The sequence below is a fragment of the Nerophis lumbriciformis genome, linkage group LG05, assembly GCF_033978685.3.
Source record: "Nerophis lumbriciformis linkage group LG05, RoL_Nlum_v2.1, whole genome shotgun sequence".
NCBI lineage: Eukaryota > Metazoa > Chordata > Actinopteri > Syngnathiformes > Syngnathidae > Nerophis > Nerophis lumbriciformis.
The window spans coordinates 40,769,012-40,795,538 of record NC_084552.2 but is presented as its reverse complement, the minus strand read 5'-3'; the positions used below and the strand labels follow the sequence as shown (position 1 = coordinate 40,795,538).

The 26,527-nt window shown below is 41.9% G+C and overlaps 1 protein-coding gene across 9 annotated transcripts in view; it reads right to left on the bottom strand.

Moving 5' to 3' along the window:
• The window catches only part of LOC133606397 (neurexin-2-like), an 873,942-nt gene that overhangs the window by 108,742 nt on the left and 738,673 nt on the right, over positions 1-26,527 (bottom strand). For all 9 annotated transcript variants that reach the window (XM_061960335.2, XM_061960334.2, XM_061960329.2 and 6 more), the window contains one exon: positions 25,568-25,749. In XM_061960335.2, coding sequence (XP_061816319.1) covers positions 25,568-25,749 — 182 coding nt within the window. The remainder of the gene's footprint in view (positions 1-25,567; positions 25,750-26,527) is intronic.

The window sequence follows — 26,527 nt, the reverse complement described above, 5'->3', positions numbered from 1 at the left end:
ATAGTCGACTATCTCAACGATTAGTCGACTATAGTCTGATTATAAAGCGTATTTATTGGCGCAAATTTTTCCATCGACTTTTAAATGCAACTTAAGTTATTTTGGGCATGTGCTTACAAACAACAAAGATGACTAATTAATTCATAAATATTTATTTTTACTGTAACGGTGCTGCCTATTCAGCTGTTGGAAAAATTAATATGTGTCACGACCAGGGCGCATTCCAATGCGCCCTCATCTTTGCGTCCTGACGAGCGCACCGCGAGCCACGCCCACAGGCGCTCTCTCTCCGCTGCGGGCGTGCCTCCTCGCGCCTGCAGACAATCTGTAATCCACGCACCTGCCCGTGATGAGCGAGCTGCCTTCATAAGCCGACACAGCCTGCCATCCCGCGCCGGAATATAACCTTCTGTTGGCGTACAGTAAGCAATTATCAGATCTTTATGCTCTCTCTCTCTCCGTGTTCCCCTCCGTGTTTCATTGTTCTTCCTTGTCCTTTCAGCGTCTGCCCTTGTTCCTGTGTTGGCGAGCTGTGCGTCTCGTCACCTTTTTGTTCCCTTGCTTCCCGGACTGCCCTTTTGAATTCTCGACCTCCCGCTTGGACACGGACCTTGTCTCTTCTCTCCTGCCCTGGGTCATCTGCCTGCCCCACGGACTTCTGTGTTCCTTCGCTCTTGACACACCTCAGCTAACTACACACATAGCCTCACACACACACACTCTTGGGTTTTGACACTCTCCATTTCCTCAGTGCAGTTTATTAGTTAGTATTGTTTATTATTATTATTATATATATTGACTATATATATAATAAAGTATTGAACATTCCCCCCTCCTGGTGTCTGTTGCCGTCATCTCCCCTTAGTAAACATAACAATATGACTATTAAAATGTTGTATATTTAAAAGAAAAGAAAGGCAAAGTGCTAAAACAAACTAACCTAGTTTATGTATTAAAAAAACTAAATGGGAATATATGAACATCCATAGCATTAGCACTTTGTAAGGGCATGGTTTACCGATTAGCATTAGCCTAACCAAGCCCTGTTTATTAGTTTGTTTGTTAGTGTAATTGTCTGAGGAACCAATGCCTGTTTCTATAAAATGTGTCACTATTAAATGAAATAATTTGAAGTCAAATACTATATTTGAGGTTGATGAACGCATATGGTCAAACATTTGTTCTTTAATGATGTTTTAAAGTCAAAGTTAAAGTTAGAGTCCCAACGACAGTCACACACACACACCAAGTGCGGTGAATTTACCCTCTGCATTTGACCCATCCCCTTGTTCACCCCCTGGGAGGTGAGGAGAGCAGTGAGCAGCAGCGGTGGCCGCGCTGGGGAATCATTTTAGTGATTTAAGTTATGTTAATTAAGTGCTTTATATTAGTCTATAGTTTTAGTTAATGAACAATTCACTTTGAGCACACTAAATATGGTTTAGAAATATTTTGTTTGATCACTTTAAAATGGTGTGATCTGTTAAACAATACAGCCCATATAATACATACATTGAATGCAACATTGAAATTCGTTAGTATTGAATGCTGTAAATTATGAATATAGTGCAACGAGTGCTATTTATTAATTGAATTGTTCACACTGAAGTTAAAAATAATGTACATTACAATTTACTGGGACCTTGGTACTAGTCTACAGGCCAGGTTTCCAAGATTGATGGCGAGCTATGAAGGAGGTTTAGCCTAAAGAGCCTGAAATGTCTTTAGACATTTTTGCTGAAGAATCACTCTCCTGCCAGGCCGGTAGGGGGCTCTCTGCAGCCCGCAAACACACTGTCCATCTCTTTTCCTTCAGCCACCACGCACAGTCGAATTTACCTCTCAAGAACTTCCACTCTATTACCCTGGACACTATAAGAATAAACCCAGACGTGGGTTTTATCTCACCGAACTGCGGGCGAGATTGGGTTTTGGGTTGGATTGTGTGAAACTGATATTATTGATGCCTGCTGTTGTGTTGTACATTGATAGGATCACGTAAATGGACACTCATCGTTCATTCATTTGATCTTTTTCTCCACTGTAAATATTTTGCACTGCAAGTTGTAAGTCATTTACGATTAATTTCAATATATATGAGCTACAGCAAAAACCAAAACTAAAATTCAGTCTCCTGCTTCTCACTTCGAGAGCTGAATCTTTATCTTCTGACACTAGCCTATACAATCCTTGCTACTTTTACAGTTGTGTAACCCTTATTTAGAAGCACACTTTCTAAGTGACAGTAACATTTTTCAGCGTCTTCAATCGTGAGTACCAATATTTTACATGTTACAGTTACATACGAGTGTAGAAAGTGTTTGAGAACATGGTTTGCATGGATGTGTGTGAAAGGTTACTAACAGCATGTGGAGGGTTTATAAAGACCTAAAATGCATATACCGAATTTACTAGCTAAGGTGCACTTAAAATCCTTTTTTTTTCTTTCTCAAAACTCGACAGCGCGCCTTATAACCCGGTGCGCCTAATGTAAGGAATAAGTTTGGTTGAGCTGACCCACCTCGAAGCTATTTTATTTGGTACATGGTGTAATGATAAGTGTGACCAGTAGATGGCAGTCAAACATGAGGAATAAGTGTAGCCTGCACTATGATGGGTCTCAAGTAAACAACACCAACATTTTAAATGTTCCATTGAAAATATAGAACATTACACACGGCGCTCAAAAATCTATTAAAATGTTTTAGTACGACTTTGGTAAGCTATTAAGCTGCACCGCTTGAAGGATTGTCGGCACATTAAACATACAAGTATCACTATGGTGTGTGTATAAAGTAATACATATGAGACGTTTTGTTTCGCAACATTATGCAAAAGCAACTTTTCTTACCTTCTGGTACCTGCTGATCTGTATTTGGGATCTGCGTAAATCCTGAAAAATTGCGCGTGTCCGTGCCAACGCCATAGTTGATAATCTTCTTCTTTTTCTCTATCTTCTTGTTATGTGACATTCATCCTCCGCTGTTGCCATTTGTAATCTAAAGTAGTGTAAAGTTCTTACTTATATCTGTCAGTAAACTCACCATGAAAGCGCTAAAACATACCGGTATAGTGCGTTTACATTATTCACCCAAGGAACTTTAATTATTAGAGTTCTGGTCGGACGATTTTTTACGAAACACATTTCCGGTGTGGTTGTTTACGGATGAGGAGATGCTGCTCCGTTATTGATTTAAGTAAAGTCTGAATGTCATTAAAACAGTTAGCTCCAGCTTTTGAAACTTCTTCCACACCCGTCCTTGCACGCTACACCGCTACAACAAATATGACGGGGAGAAGACGCTGTCGAAGGTGAGCCACGTAAATAAAACCACCCACAAAACGGCGCATCCGGAAGCGACTGTCAGAAAGCGCCTTGAAGATGATCTGTAAAACATAATCTATGCAACATTTTGACCAAAGAACCAGCATTACATGCTATGTAGACCACAAGGAAGTGTTTTCAATTTAGAAAACAATAATAATAATATGACTCCTTTAATGCGCCTTATATTCTACTATATATGAAAAAATGTATGAAAAAGAATAAAAAATAGACCATTCACCGGCAGTGTGCCCTATGGTGCGGAAAATACGGTAATATTGATTTTAAATCACACAATACATAGCGTGCTATTAGTGTCTTTTATTTGCTTAATTATAAAAAAAGAAACTACAGTGAACAAACTCAGTGTTTTTTATTGGACAACTAATCTTTGACTTAGTGCATGTTTTGGGAGTGCCAGTATGATGTTTTGACGAGACGCAGATATTTTACAAGGCAGTTCCGCAAGCAATATCTGTGTTGATGTTACAATTTTTCTCCCACCATCATAAAGCTCAATCTCTTGAGGGCTCTCACCTCCCCACCCTCCTGTGCTGCTGGCTGCAGACACACACTAAAGTTGAAAAAAAAAAATCTTTTGCAGCAGATTTATGAAAGCAATACAGGCGGTGCTGCCAGTGAATACTATTTGCACCTTATCGGTTGGCTGATAGCGCGTGAAAGATTCAACAACGGCAGGGCATCTCGGTGCGACAGGCCAGCGTAAACATCCGGGGCTCAGCCATGTCTTGGTTATCACCAACGTGACAACCGTTTCATCTCATGGGGGAGAAGGAAAAGAAACAAGAGTAGTTGTTTCGTTGCGACTCAAGGTCCGATCGACCGAGGGTTTTAGTGTACTAAAGCAAAAAAAAAATGATAGGACACACAGAGCTGATAAACTAAGCTTGTGTAGAGAGGATTGCATCACTTAAATGAGCAAAATAGCAAGCACAATACATTTAGCATGACTGTCTTCAAGTAAATGCAGAATATATGATTATTATCAGAAAGCTCACAATACTTGGGGGAAGAGATTCAAATATAAGTGTTTGAAAATTCCAAAAGTAGTGCATATTTGTCCAGAAGTTGTTTAAATTTAGTTAAGGCAAGTGTAAGAACATAATTTACCCTTGCGATAATCGAAGGAACACTGTGCTGTCACAGCCATTGTGTCGATCTGTCACCTGCTGTTGATTGGCAGCCGGTCCACACCTGGTGCCAATCAACATGTTTATATTTATGCCTGTCTCGCGCGCTCCTCAGTGCTCGAGGATTGACTTTATGTTTGGACCTTACATGCACGACTGCTTCATTTCTGTTTGAGTGAATTTAATCATCTTACCTGATCTTCACTCTCCTGGTTCCTGCATCTTGGGGTCATTACAATTGCAGCCATGCGAGCTCCTAACAATAATATTAGAGTAGATTATTATCAAAACCTTGTTGGATGCCAAAAAATACATTGAATGTCTGTTTAGTGGCACGATTTGTTTGAGAGTGAATGGTAAAGATGATTGGAAATATGGGTTTTAAGAGAATGAAAGTCGTATTCAACCTCATTCAATAGAGCCTATAAAACATCACTTCATTGGCACCTTTAAGAGGCCTTGTCATTCAGGCACATGTCATCATTACGAGCAGGTCAATGACTCTGGACTTTTAATGAGACTATTCGGGCAGAAAATTGGTATAAGAGGTGTGGAGACTCTAAAAGCAAAGGAGGCGCATGATGAGTAATTTGCAAAACGGTCCAAATAAAGTATTGTGTAAGAAGCCTGAAATAAAAAGCCCCATATTTGAGAAATGTATCACAATTCTGAGCATGCGGCAAAGCGCTGGCTTGCTCGTGGCGATAAAAAATACACCTGGACCAAGCCTGAGCGCCAACTGTGTAATTAGAGCCCAGATGAAGAGAGGAAGATGAGGAGTAAAGGAAAAGGCGCTGGAGGGCAAAAGTGAGCAAAAACCTGGTTTGTTTTGCCTTTCCCAAGTGATTCAAGTCCGGACAGGATGCGTGCACTTCTTGTCTTTGACCCTAATAGCTTATTGATCCATCCAGTCCGTCCAGCACTTGCAGGATACACGGACACTTGGAGCGAGCACAACAAGCATCTTGTCAGCTAAACTATTGTGTTGCTTTTATGGATTCAGGACCACTTTTAACACAAACAAAATCCCTAAAAGCACTGTCCTGGTGTGGGTTGCCAGTTTGAGTCCCAGGCTCTTATCAAGCATGTACAAATTGCCTTGAGCAAAGACATTCTGCCACTAATTGCTCCCGCACGTGCAGGATGCATTTATAATGCTGCAAGCATTTTTGGTGCTATATAAACAGCAGCTGCCCTTCTCTGCATAAATTAACATTTTAAATCATGTCAACACGGCCACTTTTATTTCAAGGTAAAGCAGGGCTGCAATATGCTAAACATAATGCACCCAATGCAGAGCGCCACGTGAGGGGAGGTTGACATGTTGAGGCGTCTATCCTTCCTGCAGTCCAAACACTTTAAGATCTTTGATTTTAAATTATGTCAACCAAAGTCAAACAATTGTGAATTTTTTTCTGATTTGTGTGTCTAAATGATAATATATTAGATGGACAGGATGTTTGCATTTTGGGGCAGAATTGCACTAACATTTAGTGGTTTATGCGTAACACTTCAAACACATTTCATTATAGCGTATTTTGTGTGTTACCCCACGATCAAACAAAGCACTATGACAAATAACTAGCTAACTAACTAACAACAAACTAAACTGATAACCCAACAGCGATCAAAACAAAACCCTCCTACCCTCAAGTTTTTTTGTTCTTAATCTGGATTTTTGGTTTTGGACCTTATCTTTTTTTAAATTTTAGATACATTACTTATACATTAAAATATTAATACTGCACTACAATATAAAGTGGACCTACGATGACTTTTCTATTTGCTCTATTCTGCTCTCATGTCTATAAAATAAATACTTCTGTGGTTATTTGTTCACAATATTTTACACAAGACTGTTTTTTTAAAAAGGGATCATTATGAAATTTGATTAGCTGCGACGGAAATAAACAGCAACATTACGACTTAGTTTGAAGGACCACTAGGGTAGGCAGGATAATGTATTAGTTTCATCTAATCTTGGCATGTGCACAACAACACCAACGTAGGACATGCTGTGACATAAATACTGGTAAAAAGCAGCTTTTTGCAGCTCTTTCGATCGGAGAATGGGCAGGTGTACCTAATGTTTTGACCGGTGAATCTATATACTGTTTAAGACGTTTATTTCCGACTGTCTGAAAAAGAAAAAGTAGCAGTCATGTTCGTCTTCAAGACATATATTTAAAATTGTACATTTTCAAAAGTTAAATTCTGATATTTTTGGAAAGAAGTGTGGGGAGTGTGGAGGGCTTCAGTTGCTGTGAAAAGGAACACCTCCACACACAAACCATCCACCATCCATCCATTTTCTACCACTTGTCCCCTTATGGGGTTGCAGGGGGTGCTGGAGCCTATCCCAGCTGCACATGGGCGGAAGGCGGGCTACACCCTGGACAAGTCGCCACCTCATTACAGGGTCAACACAGACAGACAGACAACATTCACACTTACATTCATCCACTAGGGCCAATTTAGTGTTGCCATTCAAAAGACTCAAAATGTGACTGTGGAGCAAAACATTTATTGGGCCCCTGTTATGCAAAACCAAATGTTCTTACTAGAGATGCGCGGTTTGCGGGCACAACCGCGGAGTCCGCGGATTATCCGCGAATCGGGCGGATGAAATTCAAAAAAATTAGATTTTATCAGCGGGTCGGGTCGGGTCTGGTCGGGTCGGGTCGGGCGATTGAAATTTAAAAAAATTAGATTTTAAATAGATTCAGGCGGGTGGCAGTTAAACCAATTCGGAAATATATATACATAGTTAAATGTTGTTACCCACAAACAAAAAACGAGCAGGCACCTGCAGCATATGCCACAACAGAAGAAAAAAAAAAAAGAGATGGACACTTTTACGGAGCGGAGAAGGCCCCCGACGCCTCGCCGGGGTCCGGGACCGAGGCCCCTTCCCCCGAGAGGGCCCCACCGGGAGCCGTAGCTGAGGCGATCCGCGAGAAGGGCCCGACGCACGTCCAGGGTCACCACCGCGCCCACCGCACCGACACCCCGCCTCGTCCGCCTTCGCCGCGGCCGGCGTCACGCGCAGCAGGTAAGCAGCTTACCTGCCCGCCACCCCCGTGGCCGGGGGCTCGTAACAGGAGTCACTCCGCGCGCTCCGCCCGCGCAGCTTACCTGCCCGCCACCCCTGTTGCCGGGGGCGCGTAACAGGGGTCACTCCGCGCGCAGTGCGCTCACGAAAGGGGTGGGGCTCACCCTGGTTGATATAGACAGCAGCTAGGACGGTGGCCATGGAAGTTGGAACCCGCTAAGGAGTGTGTAACAACCCACCTGCCGAATCAACTAGCCCTGAAAATGGATGGCGCTGGAGCGTCGGGCCCATATACCCGGCCGTCGCCGGCAGCGAGATGCGCTTGGAGGTGCGCTCAGCGCGGCTCCCATATGATTGCGCACTGGTGTGCGTCTGGGTCGTGACAGCGTGGCACGCGAATGCTGCATTGGATCAGTCTCTTTTCTTTAACAGGCAAAAGCTTTATAACCTCACTAATGCCTTGCATCGTCTATATTAGATATATAACAACGGGCGGGTGCGGGCGGATGGCGGGCGGATGCGGTTCTGATCAAATGTTAGATCGGGTGGATTGCGGATGGTTGACGACTTTCTGATGCGGTTGCGGATGAAATCTCTAGTTCTTACATATTAGTATTTCCTGTTGTGTATTTAGGATCTGCATAAGTCCTGAAAATGTTTCATTAAACCATTGTGTAGATATTTATAAAAAAAATCTTGCCTTCCTTCCCAGCAGTCACGAGACATTAAAACAACGTTGGTTACTTGTTGAATTAGGTCCTGACGTTGAGCGACTCAAACCTAACGTTGGAACAACATGCTTTTTGACAGCGTTTATTTTTAATGTCAGGTTGTGACATTGATTTGAAATTTGGTCATTTCTCAACCAACAACGTGGATCAAACGTTAGACATCAACGTTGTCTTAATTTACAAATACAACTATTTGGCAATGTTGTTTCAAAGGAAATGTATGTACAGTATAATCAACGTATCAATGTTTCGTGCCTGCTGGGTTCCTACTTCCGATCTGTTTGGAATGTGCACAATTGTAGACATCACATATTGAGAAAACCATCAGCGGATTATCCATATATGGTATAAATATACTTAGAGTGCTTTGCGCAGGTCCGCCATAGTAGTCCTCGCTGTAGTCAATAAATTCCTTCTTTTTTTTCTTTCATTCATCCTCGGCGGTTGCCATTTCCATTACGAAGTAGTCTATAGTTCAAACTTTTATTTGTCAGTAGGCTTGCTATGGAAACGCTAAATAAGAGAAGACGGGAGAAGACACTGTCGAAGTGGAGGCACGTAAAAAAGACCGACCATAAAACAGAGCATCCTGGGGGGGCGGTCAGAAAGCGGCTCAGAAATGATCTGTAAAACATAATCTATGCCAAATTTTGACCAAAGAACCATTGTATGCTATGTAGACCGCAAAGAAGTTTTTTTTAATTTTTTTTTAATGTAGAAAGAAAATAGTATGGCCCCTTTAAATCACCTCAAAATTGTATATTCTTAGACTTCCTTTTTATTGTCATTCAAATTTGTACTTTACAGTACAGATAAGAACGGAATTTTGTTGCATTAGCTCATGGTAGTGCAGGAAAAAAAATAGCAATAAGGTGCAGATATAAAAAGATGGGATTTCTGTACAGATAAATATATTGCACTTTTGCATATGCATCCACGTTTATGGATGTATGTTATATTGTCTTTATATTCCAGCGAGTTAATCCATTTTTGGGGGGAGTTGAGGGGACTATTATGATGCGTTCAAGAGTCTTACGGCCTGAGGGAAGAAGCTGTTACAGAACCTGGAGGTTCTGCTACGGAGGCTAGTTTTTCCAATTGTGTAAATATTTTGAAAAAAGAATCCTGTTATAAAATTGCTTGTACACAATTGAAGAACAAAGTAAAAGTTTCGAACATGAGGACATTTTAATGATAAGTCATAATTTTTCCAACCAACAAAAATGCATAACTCTAACCTATGGTCGGTCGGACTCCATTTTAGGAATCTACTCGTTAATAGTACATTGCAGTACATCAAAGCAATCTTTAGATACATTACCAAGCAAACACATCATGAATGCTTGCATTAGTCAGCAGAAACGGTTACAAAATCCCAAACAGGAGGTGGGGCTTTTACAGAATCCCAATCCAGAATTAACCACCTGTGATGGAGCCTCTCCACCGACAATGGCAATTATTTGCAATCCAGGCAGGATTAATCGATACAGCCGTTGCAGAGAGAGACAAAGAGAGAGCGACTAGACCAAACCCACCAAAGACCTGATCTCGTTACTGATGGGGGTCGACTCACAGTCCCCCTTTTGGAGGACATATATCAACCCATGCAGCCCCATCCTTTCATTTCCTCCCCTTCCTCCATTGTTCTCTATCCCTTCCCTGCCTGTTTGCCTTCCCTCCCTGGAAAAGATGAAGGAGGCTGGGCCGGACAAGTGACATCGCTTAGGAATTGAAAGGTGGTGGCTCTGGGGGGGAATGTGAGGGGCGTTTATATACAATAGTATGCAGCAACGTGTGCTTGCCCTGCCAAACGCTGAACGTTTTCATCCTAAATGTGTCCTTGCTCGCTGAGAGCAATATGTAGAGTGCATGCGCGGCCAGCTTTAGGGAGGTGGGGGTTCCTCTACGATATATGAAGCCATGACACTATCTCCCTTAAAGGGGAACATTATCACCAGACCTATGTAAGCGTCAATATATACCTTGATGTTGCAGAAAAAAGACCATATATTTTTTTAACCGATTTCCGAACTCTAAATGGGTGAATTTTGGCGAATTAAACGCCTTTCTAATATTCGCTCTCGGAGCGATGACGTCACAACGTGGCGTCACATCGGGAAGCAATCCGCCATTTTCTCAAACACCGAGTCAAATCAGCTCTGTTATTTTCCGTTTTTTCGACTGTTTTCCGTACCTTGGAGACATCATGCCTCGTCGGTGTGTTGTCGGAGGGTGTAACAACACGAACAGGGACGGATTCAAGTTGCACCAGTGGCCCAAAGATGCGAAAGTGGCAAGAAATTGGACGTTTGTTCCGCACACTTTACAGACAAAAGCTATGCTACGACAGAGATGGCAAGAATGTGTGGATATCCTGCGACACTCAAAGCAGATGCATTTCCAACGATAAAGTCAAAGAAATCTGCCGCCAGACCCCCATTGAATCTGCCGAAGTGTGTGAGCTATTCAGGGACAAACGACCTCGGTAGCACGGCAAGCAATGGCGGCAGTTTGTTCCCGCAGACGAGCGAGCTAAACCCCCTATCGACCGTAGCTTCCCTGGCCTGCTGACATCAACTTCAAAACTGGACAGATCAGCTTTCAGGAAAAGAGCGCGGATGAGGGTATGTCTACAGAATATGTTAATTGATGAAAATTGGGCTGTCTGCACTCTCAAAGTGCATGTTGTTGCCAAATGTATTTCATTTGCTGTAAACCTAGTTCATAGTTGTTAGTTTCCTTTAATGCCAAACAAACACATACCAATCGTTGGTTAGAAGGCGATCGCCGAATTCGTCCTCGCTTTCTCCCGTGTCGCGGGCTGTCGTGTCGTTTGTCGGTTTCGCTTGCATACGGTTCAAACCGATATGGCTCAATAGCTTCAGTTTCTTCTTCGCTACCTGCCTCCACACTACTACCATCCGTTTCAATACATGCGTAATCTGTTGAATCGCTTAAGCCGCTGAAATCCGAGTCTGAATCCGAGCTAATGTCGCTATAGCTTGCTGTTCTTTCCGCCATGTTTGTTTGTGTTGTCACAGGAAAATGGACGGGTGTGTATATAACGATGGTTAAAATTAGGCACTTTGAAGCTTTTTTTTAGGGATATTGCGTGATGGGTAAAATTTTGAAAAAAACTTCGAAAAATATAATAAGCCACTGGGAACTGATTTTTAATGGTTTTAACAATTCTGAAATTGTGATAATGTTCCCCTTTAATATTATGCCAGGAGCCTTTCATGTCTCTCTGAAGGCTCTCCAGTCACGCTGTCACATTGCAGCCTGCCATCACTCCTCAGATCACATTTCCAAAATTATAATTAAACACTGACTGGGTCACTGATAACCTGTGTGCATAAAAATGCATTTTTTTATCAACTCAAGTCGTCAAGGCGACGATAAGCAGTGAGGGGGAAATTGCAATTTGTATTTGCGGCGCCCCCTATGGGTCGTGGTAAGATACTTTGTAAGACATGCTTACATACATGTTATACAGATATTTTCAAAGTTTTACAGTCATTGGAAAAATGGTTAATGACTTACGGACAATTAGTTAAGTCTTGCCTGTGCCCTTTTATAAAGATATTTTGCTTGATCGCTGCGGTTTTTCAACTAACCGTCCTCAAATTTTACACATATGCACTTGTCGGCCCCCAAGCGTGTATGATTTTGCCAAACCTTCTAAACTTACAGTGTCTATTTTGAGGGTGAATAGAAATGTGTGACACATTTCACGTCAATCAGACTTTTATTAACACAAGATATGGTGTATTTTTCGGAAAATAGAGCAGCAAGCACAGGGTGAAAGTTTGAACATATTCTCAGCGGTGCAGGAATAATAAAAAAGTTCCACATACACTATATTGCCAAAAGTATTTGGCCACCCATCCAAATGATGAGAATCAGGTGTCCTAACCACAGGTGTATAAAATCAAGCACTTAGGCATGGATACTGTTTCTACAAACATTTGTGAAAGAATGGGCCGCTCTCAGGAGCTCAGTAATTTCCAGCGTGGAACTGTCATAGGATGCCACCTGTGCTACAAATCCAGTCGTGAAATGTCCTCGCTCCTAAATATTCTGGGTTTGGAAGTTGCCAGGAGAACAGTACATTTCAGACTGTATTGTGCCGAGTGTGAAATTTGGTGGAGGAGGAATTATGGTGTGGGGTTGTTTTCCCCTTAGTTACAGTGAAAGGAACATTGAATGCTCCAAGATACCAAAACATTTTGGACAATTCCATGCTCCCAACCTTGTGGGAACTGTTTGGAGCGGGGTCCTTCCTCTTCCAACATGACTGTGCACCAGTGCACAAAGCAAGGTACATAAAGACATGGATGACAGAATCTGGCGTGGATGAAATTGACTGGCCTGCACAGAGTTCTGACCTGAACGCGATAGAACACCTTTGGCATGAATTAGAACGGAGACTGAGAGCCAGGACTTCTCGACCAACATCAGTGTGTGACCTCACCAATGCGCTTTTGGAAGAATGGTGGAAAATTCCTATAAATACACACTGCAACCTTGTGGACAGCCTTCCCAGAAGAGTTGAAGCTGTAATAGCTGCAAAAGGTGGACCGAAATCATATTGGACCCTATGGGTTAGGAATGGAATGGCACTTCAAGTTCATAAGTGAGTCAAGGCAGGTGGCCAAATACTTTTGGCAATACAGTGTATATGCATATGGAACAATATAACTTTTGACCCATTTTGAATTTCCCAAATGCTGTTGAAAACACATTGAGCCAGTGGCAGTTTTTTGCACAGCCATAAACCGTCTCTTCTTCCGCCTCTTGTCACATACCGGAGGTAGGGTCACAAGACACATAAGGCCGTTGCGGTGAAAGATGACTCCCTGATGAGCAATCAGAAGCAGCCCTTATTTAATGTTACGAGCAGGGAGTGGACAGGAAGTGATAGAGCGACTGGAGGAGGCCTTCTGTGCGCTGGCCCATAACTGCAGATGAGACACTTCCCAGCGGGCATTTATTGCAACACCTTGCCTTGCTGTAAACATAATGACTAGCAAGGGTGATTAGCAACAAACAGGGAAAAAAAATACAGGGCAAAAAAATGTAAAGGACTGCATCATTATCAAAGTGTGAGGTGCATCTGAAAACAATATAACTTTATTCAGCCATCTGTCGAGCCGTTTAGAGCGTTTATGAGCGCCTCATAAAGAAAATGGCTCTGATATTTGCTTCTTTCATCAATGACTCATCTCTTTATGCATAACAAATAAGCCGCTGTTTTACTTGTGTCGCCGTTAAAACACTCCACATGTCAATAGCGCCCAGACTAGAGGTCCTCCTGCTCCTATTAAAGATGCTGCATTCTCTGTTTATTGCTTATAAGGCATAAAGCCTCAAACTGGCAAGTGCAAAGTTGCTTATACACAGCAAGAGGGGCCCTAGTGATTTCACTAGCAGGCTGCCAGCAGGTTAAAAATAATAATGAAAAACTGCAGTACTGAATAATGTTTTTTTTTGGCTTCAGGGCCCCCCCTACAGTAATGAAGTGCAATTGACTTGTAATTCCTACAGGCAATACAAATGTAAACTTGTATTTTGTTGGAACAAGAGTAAAAAATAGGTTATACCATGGAAGTATTATTGTAGCAAAATTATTTGCAAACGCGCATCTCAATCAGTGCGTCTGTACTCCCGTGTCCCATTACTGTGTGTCCGTATTTCCTCCATTGGCTGTCTTATTTTGCTATGTTTTTGCAGTGAAAGAGTTGTGTGTGCATAATCATAGTCGTGTGTACGTATATAGATGTTTGTTTGTGTCAAGGAACCTTTGTCTAAGAGTAAAAAAATGTGTCTGTAATCAGGAAGCAGGAGCCCTGATTGGCTGTCTGTTTACGCGTGACTTTTGTGACACATCTGCCATGTAGGAGTGGTCTCCATGCAGCGTTTTGAAGTTGTAAAAAGAGTTGTCTGTAACTCCACTTTGCCTTTCTCTATACTCACCACTAGTGGGCACCTTCACAGGGGGTGGAGCTATGTGCCCAGTTAAGATAGAGACAACACTTCTGTATTTGGACACCACTTACGCTGCCACTAATTATACAAAATGTGGATTGATATGTTAATTCCTTGATTGTCAAAGATATTGTTGGTAATGTAACCTGTGACATTTATACCCTAATAAGTGCTTTTGATAATCTGTACATTTCGTGTTCTACTTCTTTACTCATATTGCTGCATAACCTTTTCTACTTTGTAATACAGTAATATTGCTGAGCGGCCAACCTGCTAGTTTGATAGATTAAAAATTAACAATATGGTGTCAAAATATGATCGTATCAATCATAAACACGCTTAGATTAGTCATGCAATTTATTTTGAGCTTACAAGATCTGGCCCTGTGATGAGGTGGCGACTTGTCCAGGGTGTACCCCGCCTTACGCCTGAATGCAGCTGAGATAGGCTACAGCACCCCCCGGACCCCAAAAAGGGACAAGCGTATAAAATAGATGGATCTTTTTATATTTTACCGCCGACAGAACGACCCGAATGGCCTAGTGTAATAAGTACATCATAAGATCAAGGAGTGGCCTGTAGCACACTCACTGGCTGTATTGACACCGCACCGATACTGTAGTGTTGTTTCACTTTGGCTCCATCTGCTGGATTAAAAAAGTCACAACATTTCACTTACAAATACGATTAATACTTAGCAAATGTTTAAATAGCTGTTTAGAAATTAATATGACACATGCTACTTTGGTCAATGAGAAAAAGGAGAACATTTACCCGAAACATAAAGCTTAGCAAACCAGCCACAATTAAGTGCATCCCCGGTGCCAGAGCACCTGACATTGAGGCTAATCTTAGGGAGCTAACTCGCAACAGGCCTAGTAAACACGTACGACAGGCTAATCGCACCACTAGTTATGCGAATATAGTTGTACACGTTGGCTCCAATGACACTAGAATGAGACAGTCAGAGATTACAAAGAGAAACATAGCCAGGACTTGTGATCTCGCTAGAAAGATGTCCAGGCATCGAGTAATTGTCTCTGGCCCCCTGCCTGCGAGAGGCAATGATGAGAGATATAGCAGATTAGTCTCGCTTAACAAGTGGCTGGCTAGCTTCTGTAGACAACAGGGACTAACGTTTATTGATAATTGGCCCTCTTTCTGGGGCAAACCAGGCTTGCTGATGAGAGACGGCCTTCACCCTAACCAGGAAGGCGCCATCATCCTGTCTAAAAACATAGACTACTGTTTAAGTCACATTTGACTAACTACACTAGAGCAAGCCCGGTCACAGGCAATTACAGAGCCTGCTAGTCCGGGTGAGGAGTCAGTTAAGCTAGAACTAGCCAGCACCAGGCTGGATAATTCCTGTACGCATAGCAATTTTCTTAGAATAACACACAACTCACATAATGTGTTTTCAGTTGTGAATGTGTCCGGGGTAGATATGCATTCTACTGAGGTGGCAAATCATGATGCGTTCAGTCGATCGCAGCATCAAGCAAACAATCTGAAAATTCCCGTCGTATCAATTCCTAGATATGGTCGAAACTATTTAAAATGCACTACGTATAATAAACGCAACATTATTAATATTGCTACTACGGATAATTTAAACAAAAACTCGTCAAAACAGCCCAATACTTATAATATGGGCTTTTTAAACATAAGATCATTGTCTCCCAAAACGTTATTAGTTAATGAGGTCATTAGAGACAACAATCTTAACGTCATTGGTCTTAGCGAAACCTGGCTCAAACCAGACGATTTTTTTTGCGCTAAATGAGGCATCTCCTCCTAACTATACGAATGCGCATATTGCCCGTCCCCTTAAAAGGGGTGGGGAGGTCGCACTAATATACAATGAAAACTTTAACCTTACCCCTAACCTAAATAATAAATACAAATCGTTTGAGGTGCTTACTATGAGGTCTGTCGCACCGCTGCCTCTCGATATGGCTGTTATCTACCGCCCCCCAGGGCCCTACTCGGACTTTATCAATGAATTCTCAGAGTTCGCTGCTGATCTAGTGACGCACGTAGACAATATAATCATAATGGGGGACTTTAATATCCATATGAATACCCCATCGGACCCTCAGTGCGTGGCGCTCCAGACTATAATTGATAGCTGTGGTCTTACACAAATAATAAATGAACCTACGCATCGCAACGGTAATACGATAGATCTAGTGCTGGTCAGGGGTGTCACCACCTCCAAAGTTATGGTACTCCCGTATACTAAAGTAATGTCCGATCATTACCTTATAAAATTCGAAGTTCGGACTCATTGTCAACAAACTAATAATAATAATAACTGCTATAGCAGCCGCAACATTAATGCTGCCACAACGATGACTCTTGCTGACCTACTGCCTTCGGTAATGGCACCATTCCCAAATTATGTCGGCTCTATTGATAACCTAACAAACAACTTTGACAATGCCCTGCGCAAAACCATTGATAGTATAGCACCGCTAAAACAAAAAAGGGCCCCTAAAAGGCGCACCCCATGGTTTACAGAAGAAACCAGAGCTCATAAATTATCATGTAGAAAGTTGGAACGCAAATGGCGCGCGACCAAGCTTGAGGTTTTCCATCAAGCATGGAGTGATAGTTTAATATCGTATAAACGCATGCTTACCTTAGCTAAAGCTAAATATTACTCAAATCTCATCCGCCTCAACAAAAACGACCCTAAATTTTTGTTTAGTACAGTAGCATCGCTAACCCAACAAGGGACTCCTCCCAATAGCTCCACCCACTCGGCAGATGACTTTATGAATTTCTTTAATAAGAAAATTGAACTCATTAGAAAGGAGATTAAAGACAACGCATCCCAGCTACAACTGGATTCTATTAACACAGATACAACTGTATCTACGACGGATACTGCAATACAAAATAGTCTCTCTCTTTTTGATGAAATAACATTAGAGGAACTATTACGGCGTGTAAGTGGGATAAAACAAACAACATGTTTACTTGACCCACTTCCTGGGAAACTTATCAAGGATCTTTTTGTATTATTAGGTCCATCAGTGCTAAATATTATAAACTTATCACTTTCCTCTGGTACTGTTCCCCTAGCATTCAAGAAAGCGGTTATTCATCCTCTGCTCAAAAGACCTAACCTTGATCCTGATCTCATGGTAAACTACCGACCGGTGTCCCACCTTCCCTTTATTTCGAAAATCCTCGAAAAAATTGTCGCACAGCAGCTAAATGAACACTTAGTGTCTAACAATCTCTGTGAACCTTTTCAATCCGGTTTCAGGGCAAATCACTCTACGGAGACAGCCCTCGCAAAAATGACTAATGATCTACTGCTAACGATGGATTCTGATGCGTCATCTATGTTGCTGCTTCTTGATCTTAGCGCTGCTTTCGATACCGTCGATCATAATATTTGATTAGAGCGTATCAAAACACGTATTGGTATGTCAGACTTAGCTTTGTCGTGGTTTAACTCTTATCTTACTGACAGGATGCAATGCGTCTCCCATAATAATGTGACCTCGGACTATGTTAAGGTAACGTGCGGAGTTCCTCAGGGTTCGGTTCTTGGCCCTGCATTTTTTAGTGTTTACATGCTGCCGCTAGGCGACATCATACGCAAATACGGTGTTAGCTTTCATTGTTATGCTGATGACACCCAACTCTACATGCCCCTAAAGCTGACCAACACGGCGGATTGTAGTCAGCTGGAGGCATGTCTTAATGAAATTAAACAATGGATGTCCGCTAACTTCTTGCAACTCAACGCCAAGAAAACGGAAATGCTGATTATCGGTCCTGCTAAACACCGACATTTATTTAATAATACCACCTTAACATTTGACAACCAAACAATTACTCAAGGCGAATCAGTAAAGAATCTGGGTATTATTTTCGACCCAACTCTCTCCTTTGAGTCACACATTAAGAGTGTTACTAAAACGGCCTTCTTTCATCTCCGTAATATCGCTAAAATTCGTTCTATTTTATCCACTAGCGACGCTGAGATCATTATTCATGCGTTCGTTACGTCTCGTCTCGACTACTGTTACGTATTATTTTCGGGTCTCCCTATGTCTAGCATCAAAAGATTACAATTGGTACAAAATGCGGCTGCTAGACTTTTGACAAGAACAAGAAAGTTTGATCATATTACGCCTATACTGGCTCACCTGCACTGGCTTCCTGTGCACTTAAGATGTGACTTTAAGGTTTTACTACTTACGTATAAAATACTACACGGTCTAGCTCCGTCCTATCTTGTCGATTGCATTGTACCATATGTCCAAGCAAGAAATCTGCGTTCAAAGAACTTCGGCTTATTAGTGATTCCCAGAGCCCAAAAAAAGTCTGCGGGCTATAGAGCGTTTTCTATTCGGGCTCCAGTACTATGAAATGCCCTCCCGGTAACAATTAGAGATGCTACCTCAGTAGAAGCATTTAAGTCCCATCTTAAAACTCATTTGTATACTCTAGCCTTTAAATAGACCCCCCTGTTAGACCAGTTGATCTGCCGTTTCTTTTCTTTTCTCCTCTGCTCCCCTTTTCCTTGTGGAGGGGTGGGGGCACAGGTCCGGTGGCCATGGATGAAGTGCTGGCTGTCCAGAGTCGGGACCCGGGGTGGACCGCTCGCCTGTGCATCGGCTGGGAACATCTCTGCGCTGCTGACCCGTCTCCGCTCGGGATGGTGTCCTGCTGGCCCCACTATGGACTGGACTCTTACTATTATGTTGGATCCACTATGGACTGGACTCTCACAATATTATGTCAGACCCACTCGACATCCATTGCTTTCGGTCTCCCCTAGAGGGGGGGGGGGGGGGTTACCCACATATGCGGTCCTCTCCAAGGTTTCTCATAGTCATTCACATCGACGTCCCACTGGGGTGAGTTTTTCCTTGCCCTTATGTGGGCTTTGTACCGAGGATGTCGTTGTGGCTTGTGCAGCCCTTTGAGACACTTGTGATTTAGGGCTATATAAATAAACATTGATTGATTGATTGACCTTATTTGATGCTACAAATAACATTTCTCCTTTTTTCGGAAATTTTCCTTTTTCTTAGTTCCATTTTGATGCTGACGGAGAACAATGTCAAGATACGGCACAACACTTTCAAATATTTTCAGTACCAGCTGTCATTCGTCAGCCGAAAGAAGCGCTTCCTGATAAACACAGTTTGTAGCAACACAGTCAAACAACACGGCCGCATGATTTTTCTCAAAGTGACACACACATCGAGGGACACATTATTGTGTTTCATAATGCATCGATGCTTCAGTATTGCTTGACCCATCACTACCAGGGCCGCATTAACCTGATATCATCCATTTAAAAAATGATTTTGTTCATAAATACATCTCCTTTGCGATGGGCACATGCACCAGTAACAGAGGCCAGTCAACATCAGGAATAGATTGCCTGTGCTTTTAGCTCAGCAGTCAGCATGCTGGCTTCTCACACCCACCCCGTACGGAGCAGTAGAAAAAAACAATGCAGCCGAGAGAGAGAATACACAATCGCTACACGAAGCAGAGCTGTCTGTAATTGAAAGCCATGAATACCAATAATTGAATTCCGCTGTCAAAATCAGGGGCCCAATTGGGTGAGGCTTCAGCCCAGGAAAAGCTTGTGCATCACTACTATATGAAATATACTACTATGAAATGATGGACTGTTCATCTTTGTGAGGTTGTAAACGTACAAAATCAGATCAAGTATTTATTACAATCCAATGTATTTTAAATAGGCTATAAGAATTCTGAAAATGTAAAATATATATTTTCTTAATAAAGCCCAAAGGCCATGTACCAGTTCCAGCCGCCTGAGATCCACTTCTATAAATGTCTACACCTTTCATTCGCAGAGTCCCACACCTGAGGCTTTGATGGTAAAAAAAAAAGTCATGCATGGATATTTTGAAAGGAAGAGAAAAAAAAAAAAAAAAAGCAAAAAGTGATGTGTTGCTTCCCCTAAAGGAGTGTTCTTCACCTCTGTCAAGCTCTAACATCCTGTGAAAGACATGGGGTTTTAACACTTGTCAACTACATTAAAAAAAATAAAAATACACGAGAGTGGTATCACTTGTGTCACCTCCTGGTTGACTCAACAAAAAATGTAATGAAATAAAAAAAAAAACATAACACATTTTGATTGTGTCTTTTGGCTTCTCGTATATACTAGATGGGTAGCCTGATTTCTTAATAAATACATGAGCAGTGCTGCAGTATTTGCTCACCTATGACTCATTCCTTTTGGCCTTTTGGCCGAACGATTAAAAAAAAAATCTAACAACTTTCCAAATGTCAGCAGCAAAAGTTTGCCGTACTTTTGCACACATGCACGGTAAATAATAATTAGTGCACGCAACAAGGTCCTGCAAGGATAGGGCCGTCGAGTACAAGCACCGTATCCCCCCCAAGCTTCAAGCCCTCCCCTGGTCCTGATGACAGGATGTCAGAACGATGCAGTGAGTGATGTCCTCCCTGTGTCAGGGAAATGGACTGAAATGGAAAGGGAGAATGGCATGAAAGAGGAGGGTAAAGGAAGTAGGGTACATAAAGCGAAAGAGATAAGGAAAATTCCATCGCTGAGGCACGCCACTATCAGCTGTGCACACCCGTGCTCGTATTTCTATGTGAACAGGAAGGGGAGGGATCCCTCTTTGAGGTAATGCATCGTAAAAGTGACTAGCGGTGGGTAGGAGACTACTGGCCTTATTGACAAAGCCTAAAAGCATTTGTTTTCCTAAAATAACCCATCTTAAAGGGGGGGAAAAGTTGTCAAATTAAAGGAGCCATGTGTAAGAATTACATGTCAAGTCATCATTAAATGGCCCTGATAAGTCAAAAGGCATTAATAAATCATGTTCTTTTCGAATACCTTTATAACTGATAACAGTAGTTCAGCCGGGATATGCTCATTTCAAAAATAGATTTACAGCCCCGAAATCTTATTGTTTTCATTTCGATGCCCGGCCCTCCACTGTTTGACCAATTAGAAAGTCAGTGAGTGTGTCACATCCAGGTTGCCAATTACGCACCGCCCTCTTTGTCTAGCTACTGCCACTGGTAAAGTTACTAAACATGTCAGACCTTAGTAAATATAAAAGGCCTCGTTAGGATCCTCAACTTATTTATAACAAAGCCAGGAACAACACAAGGATTTGTATCGGGGATGTCTTTGAAAGATGGAGTAAAATGTTGCATAATTACTTAGTAAACCATCTTGCAAGACGCATAAACAAGAGAAACCTACAACGTAGAACTCGTCGCTTGCCATTTGAAGTTCTTTGAAGTTGCCCAGTCGATCAAGCTGGATTCGGCTGCATATCTGGCAACCTCAGTCAGGGAGCGGGGGAGGGCAATACATCATTTTGACCGTGATTGCAGTACCATTTCTGGCCAGATTCTTACATATGGCTCCTTTAAGCAAAAAATAAATACAATAAAAATAAATTAAACACTGTTAAGGTTGTTGCTGTTTCGAGCCTGTCGTTCTTGGAAAAAGGGAGTCAAGTGAGCAGTTTGCAGTGACCATTTTGTAAATGTCTGTGAACTTGAAAACATATTGTAAAATCCAGTCTCCATATACTTACATATAAAGTGTTCTTGAAGAAACTTTGATATCTGTGCAATGTTATTGTAGCGTTTATTGCTGCAATGTTTAGCAACAAGAACACCTCACTAAATAGGATTAACACACAAGATAGATAATATTACTACACTAAATTAATTAATCTCTCAATGGCTGCATATCCCACAGCAGCATCATACTGAGTCTTGATATTTCTAAATGTTGTTGGAACAAAACATTTCTGGATGACAGGAAAACAACTTAAAATCCCCAAAAAAACTAACTTCACTCCAGTGAAACTACTGCAGACGCCAAATTGTAGATGACAGCAAAATATCTGACTTGCAACAGGAGAACAAGTGCAAAAAATATTCCTATATATTATTCACGTTGTAGGCGAATTGCTTGACAACAAAGAAACTGACATCGATAAAGATGCTTTTTGGATGAGATTGGCCACCATCTTGCGCTGGCTTGCACTCGTCAATCAATGTCTATTAAATACGGTAGACTTACTGACCTTTGCAAAAACATCTCTTTCATGGCCTCAATGCTCAATTCGTGGAGCCAACCAGATATAAAGAAACGATGTGCCTCCATACTTTGGTACTTCTTGAACTACATGCGATGTGTACAAGGAGTGTTGGCAACTAGTTTGAAACTTCCACTTTGGTGATGTTAGGAACAGTATTTCTTCTTGACAATGGCAATAAAATGATTGTGATTGTAATGAGTGTTTGGATCAGATTCAACAATATTTTGACAATATCTGGCTTTTATATTTACGTCTACACCTTAATAGTATTCTGAGACGGCTGCTAAAAAAAATAGCCACATTGAATGTTTGTCCCCAAAAGCGAAAACCACAAGTGCCTTTTGGTCGAGTGGTTGCAACCCATTATTGGTACTGGTGTTGTAATAGTATGGGTAAAGGCTGTGGTTGGAAAAACCTTGTGACCATCTTGATTTGGACTACCATTTGTAATTACTGTATGTATGTGGAAAACATGCAAACACGGTATGATCATGCTTAAATATGACAAAGCATGCAGTCCAGAAAGAAGATCCAAACTCATCAGTAGCCAAAAGCCAATTAATTGTGGGTGAAAAATGCCCTCAAACAGCAACTTTTCCCCGACTCTTTCTGCAGGTAGAAGCCTCTGGAGGCTGAGGGTGCTCTCACTCTAAGTCTTAAAGAGAGTCGAGCATGGTTAAGAGGACCCAAATACGTGGCACCAACTGAAAGGAGTCATTAAGGGGGATGGCTCAGGAGGAACGGCGGCAAATGAAACTTAATTGCAATGGGAGCCGAGGAACCGTGCTTATGTGTCCACAGCAAGAGTGAGAGAATAATCCACTGAAGTTTGACAGAGGATGGATATTAGCGAATGAGTAAGGAGGAAGGATAAAAACTTGCAGACCATGTGAGAAAAAGTTCCATCCATATGCATTGTTTGTCCCTAATTGACTTTCCTCATTAGAGCTTTAACGCCCTGCTAAGTATTATTTATCACCGAGCATTCAAATTGGTCTTGATTATGCATCATCGGGGTCAAAGAGACAATCAGACACATTTAATGTGCCTGATGTCTCTCCCTTTAATAGTCATTTAAAGTTGTCATTAGCGCTGCTTTTTTAAACGACCTTTTTAGCACAACGTATAAAACACGATAAACGCGGTTCAACGAGACTAGCTGGAATGAGCTCCTGAACAGGCTGGACTCCTGCCAGTCTCGCACATCAAGAACACAAAAATGACACTAATGGTGGGACATCACTAGGATTAAAATATAGGGGGTGCTTGAGCTCCTCGGGGCATGTGTAAGAAACGTTTTATTTCCAACACATCAATGAATTTATTATTTAAGAAGTATTTATCAGGACTTGTTATCTCGCTTATACTTTTCCTTCCCTGCCTTCTCTGGATATTTTTTAATTAAAAAATAAATTAGTTATCTAAACACATAGTAAATGTAAGCATAGGTAAACATTACATTAACAATTACAGATGTTAATGAATTGGACGCTAATGAAGTCATCGTCTAATGAAATAAAAACTAAGGCTGTCATAGGTAATGCTTTTAGTCATGCGATTAATCACAAAACATTATCACAATTATCATGTATAAACACGAATTAATTGCGCATTTTATTTGGAGCACACATGCTCCTTTACCACAACAGTGGATGTTACCTGAAATGCGGAGCAGGTTGCTTTACAGTCAGTGCATACGCCAGTGCAAAGATGAGTGAGGAGATGGCAACTTGCATGCTTGCTGGAAAATGTTACTTCAAAATAATCCCTGACGGGACTGTTAGCAAAAATTTAAACAAATGACTAATTAATACTAAAAATGTGTAATTAAAATGTGTAGTAATAAGCATTTTCCTGTATTACATTCTGGCAATAAAAATGAATTCTGCCAAAATATTGGGGTCTTTTTTCAAAGTTCATTTAAGTTACGGATGCACGTTATTTACTGTGAAAATGCAATAAAAAAATAAAATAAATAAAAACATGCTGCCAGCTTCCGGAGATTCACCTTTGCTCAATAGATATGCAGCTTCTGCTTCATTTGTTAGAATATAGGGTATTGCTTTTACGCTATTTTAAAGCTTACTTAGACTGAACAAAAAGTCACTGAGTGAAAGTTTTGCTAATCCTCATATGAGAGCGCAATTACAAACAACGCCTAGGTCCTATTGGCCGCCTCAATGATAATTTCAATCAAATAATAACATGTCGTTTTTTGTTTTGACGCACTCAACTCATATTGTCGCAGTTTTGTGTTAAGTACATGTCTCAACTAATGGTTTACATACTATAGACTTAGGAACTTTTTAGGGGGAGTCAAGCAATCCTTAAATAGACCTAGTGACGTTCATGCATAATGGAATATTTTGTAGCACCTTTTTTTTTCTACCTGCAGGATACACTGTAACTGCACATGCTGCCATCCATCCATCCATTTTCTACCGCTTATTCCCTTTTGGGGTCGCGGGGGGCGCTGGAGCCTATCTCAGCTACAATCGGGCGGAAGGCGGGGTACACCCTGGACAAGTCGCCACCTCATCGCAGGGCCAACACAGATAGACAGACAACATTCACACTCACATCCACACACTAGGGCCAATTTAGTGTTGCCAATCAACCTATCCCCAGGTGCATGTCTTTGGAGGTGGGAGGAAGCCGGAGTACCCGGAGGGAACCCACGCAGTCACGGGGAGAACATGCAAACTCCACACAGAATACATGAAATATCAAATCAGCCTCACAACATTTTCTTTCATCATTCAATCATTTTGATGTCCAGTGAATCTTGTTTGAAAATGTTTGGTGCAGGTTCCCATACAACAAATACTCTGTCACCCACTGTCATTCATCAACCTCATAAACAAAAAAAAGTTAAAGTATCAATGATTGTCACAGACACACGAGGTGTGGCGAAATTATTCTCTGCATTTGACCCATCACCCTTGATCCCCCCCTGGGAGGTGAGGGGAGCAGTGAGCAGCAGCGGTGACCCCGCCCGGGAATCATTTTTGGTGATTTAACCCCCAATTCCAACCCTTGATGCTGAGTGCCAAGCAGGGAGGTAATGGGTCAAATATTTATGTCTTTGGTATGACTCGGCTGGGGTTTGAACTCACAACCTATCAATCTCAGGGCGGACACTCTAACCACTAGGCCACTGAGTAGGTTATGGTGACGCTATCAGAATATGAAATAATAGGAAGCCTCGGTCTTACTATGTGCAGCTCCAGGTAGTCGCCCAGTCCTTTAGCGCTCTCCACCCTAACCAAGATGGCCTCCTTCAGCTGCGTGCTGAAGCCCACCGCCAGCCGATCTGCCCGCGTGCTCGGCCGGTCGTTGGGTGGCCACGTGTACGTGATTAGGGCTCCGCCTCTGCCAAAGATGTACGTTGTCCCAGCTGTAAGACACGGAGAGGAGAAACAGGAACATGTAAAACATTGCAACAACCAAATACTGCAGCCATGTGTCCGACTATTTCCTGTCTGCTTAAGTCAGGGGTGTCCAAAGTGCGGCCCAGGCTCAGAGCTCCCTTTTTTGCCCACAGAATATTCTGGACGTAAAATTAATCTACGTCTGCCTTACAATTTTCACCCAAATGGCAGGTGCAAAAACAAAACAGTCTTTGAAAAAGTGTATGCTTCCTGTCACCAGGAGCCACTGAGAAGGTTTTGTACATTTTCACCAGGATACATCTTTATGTGTCCCTCAAAAAAGTTTGGAGCCTTGGCTTATGAGGACGATTACAAAAAAAAAAAAAACACTATATAATTTGGAATAAAAAAAGGAAACAGATATATAAATGCAGATAAATGAACATACTTGCCAACCCTCCCGATTTTCCCGGGAGACTCCCGAATTTCAGTACCCTTCCCGAAAATCTCCCGGGGCAACAATTCTCCCAAATTTCTCCCAATTTCCACCCGGACAACAATATTGGGGGCGTGCCTTAAAGGCACTGCCTTTAGTGTCCTCTACAACCTGTCGTCACGTCCACTTTTCCTCCATACAAACAGCGTGCCGGCCCAGTCACATAATATATGTGAATTATATTTATATAGCGCTTTTCTCCAGTGACTCAAAGCACTTTACATAGTGAAACCCAATATCTAAGTTACATTTAAACCAGTGTGGGTGGCACTGGGAGCAGGTGGGTAAAGTGTCTTGCCCAAGGACAC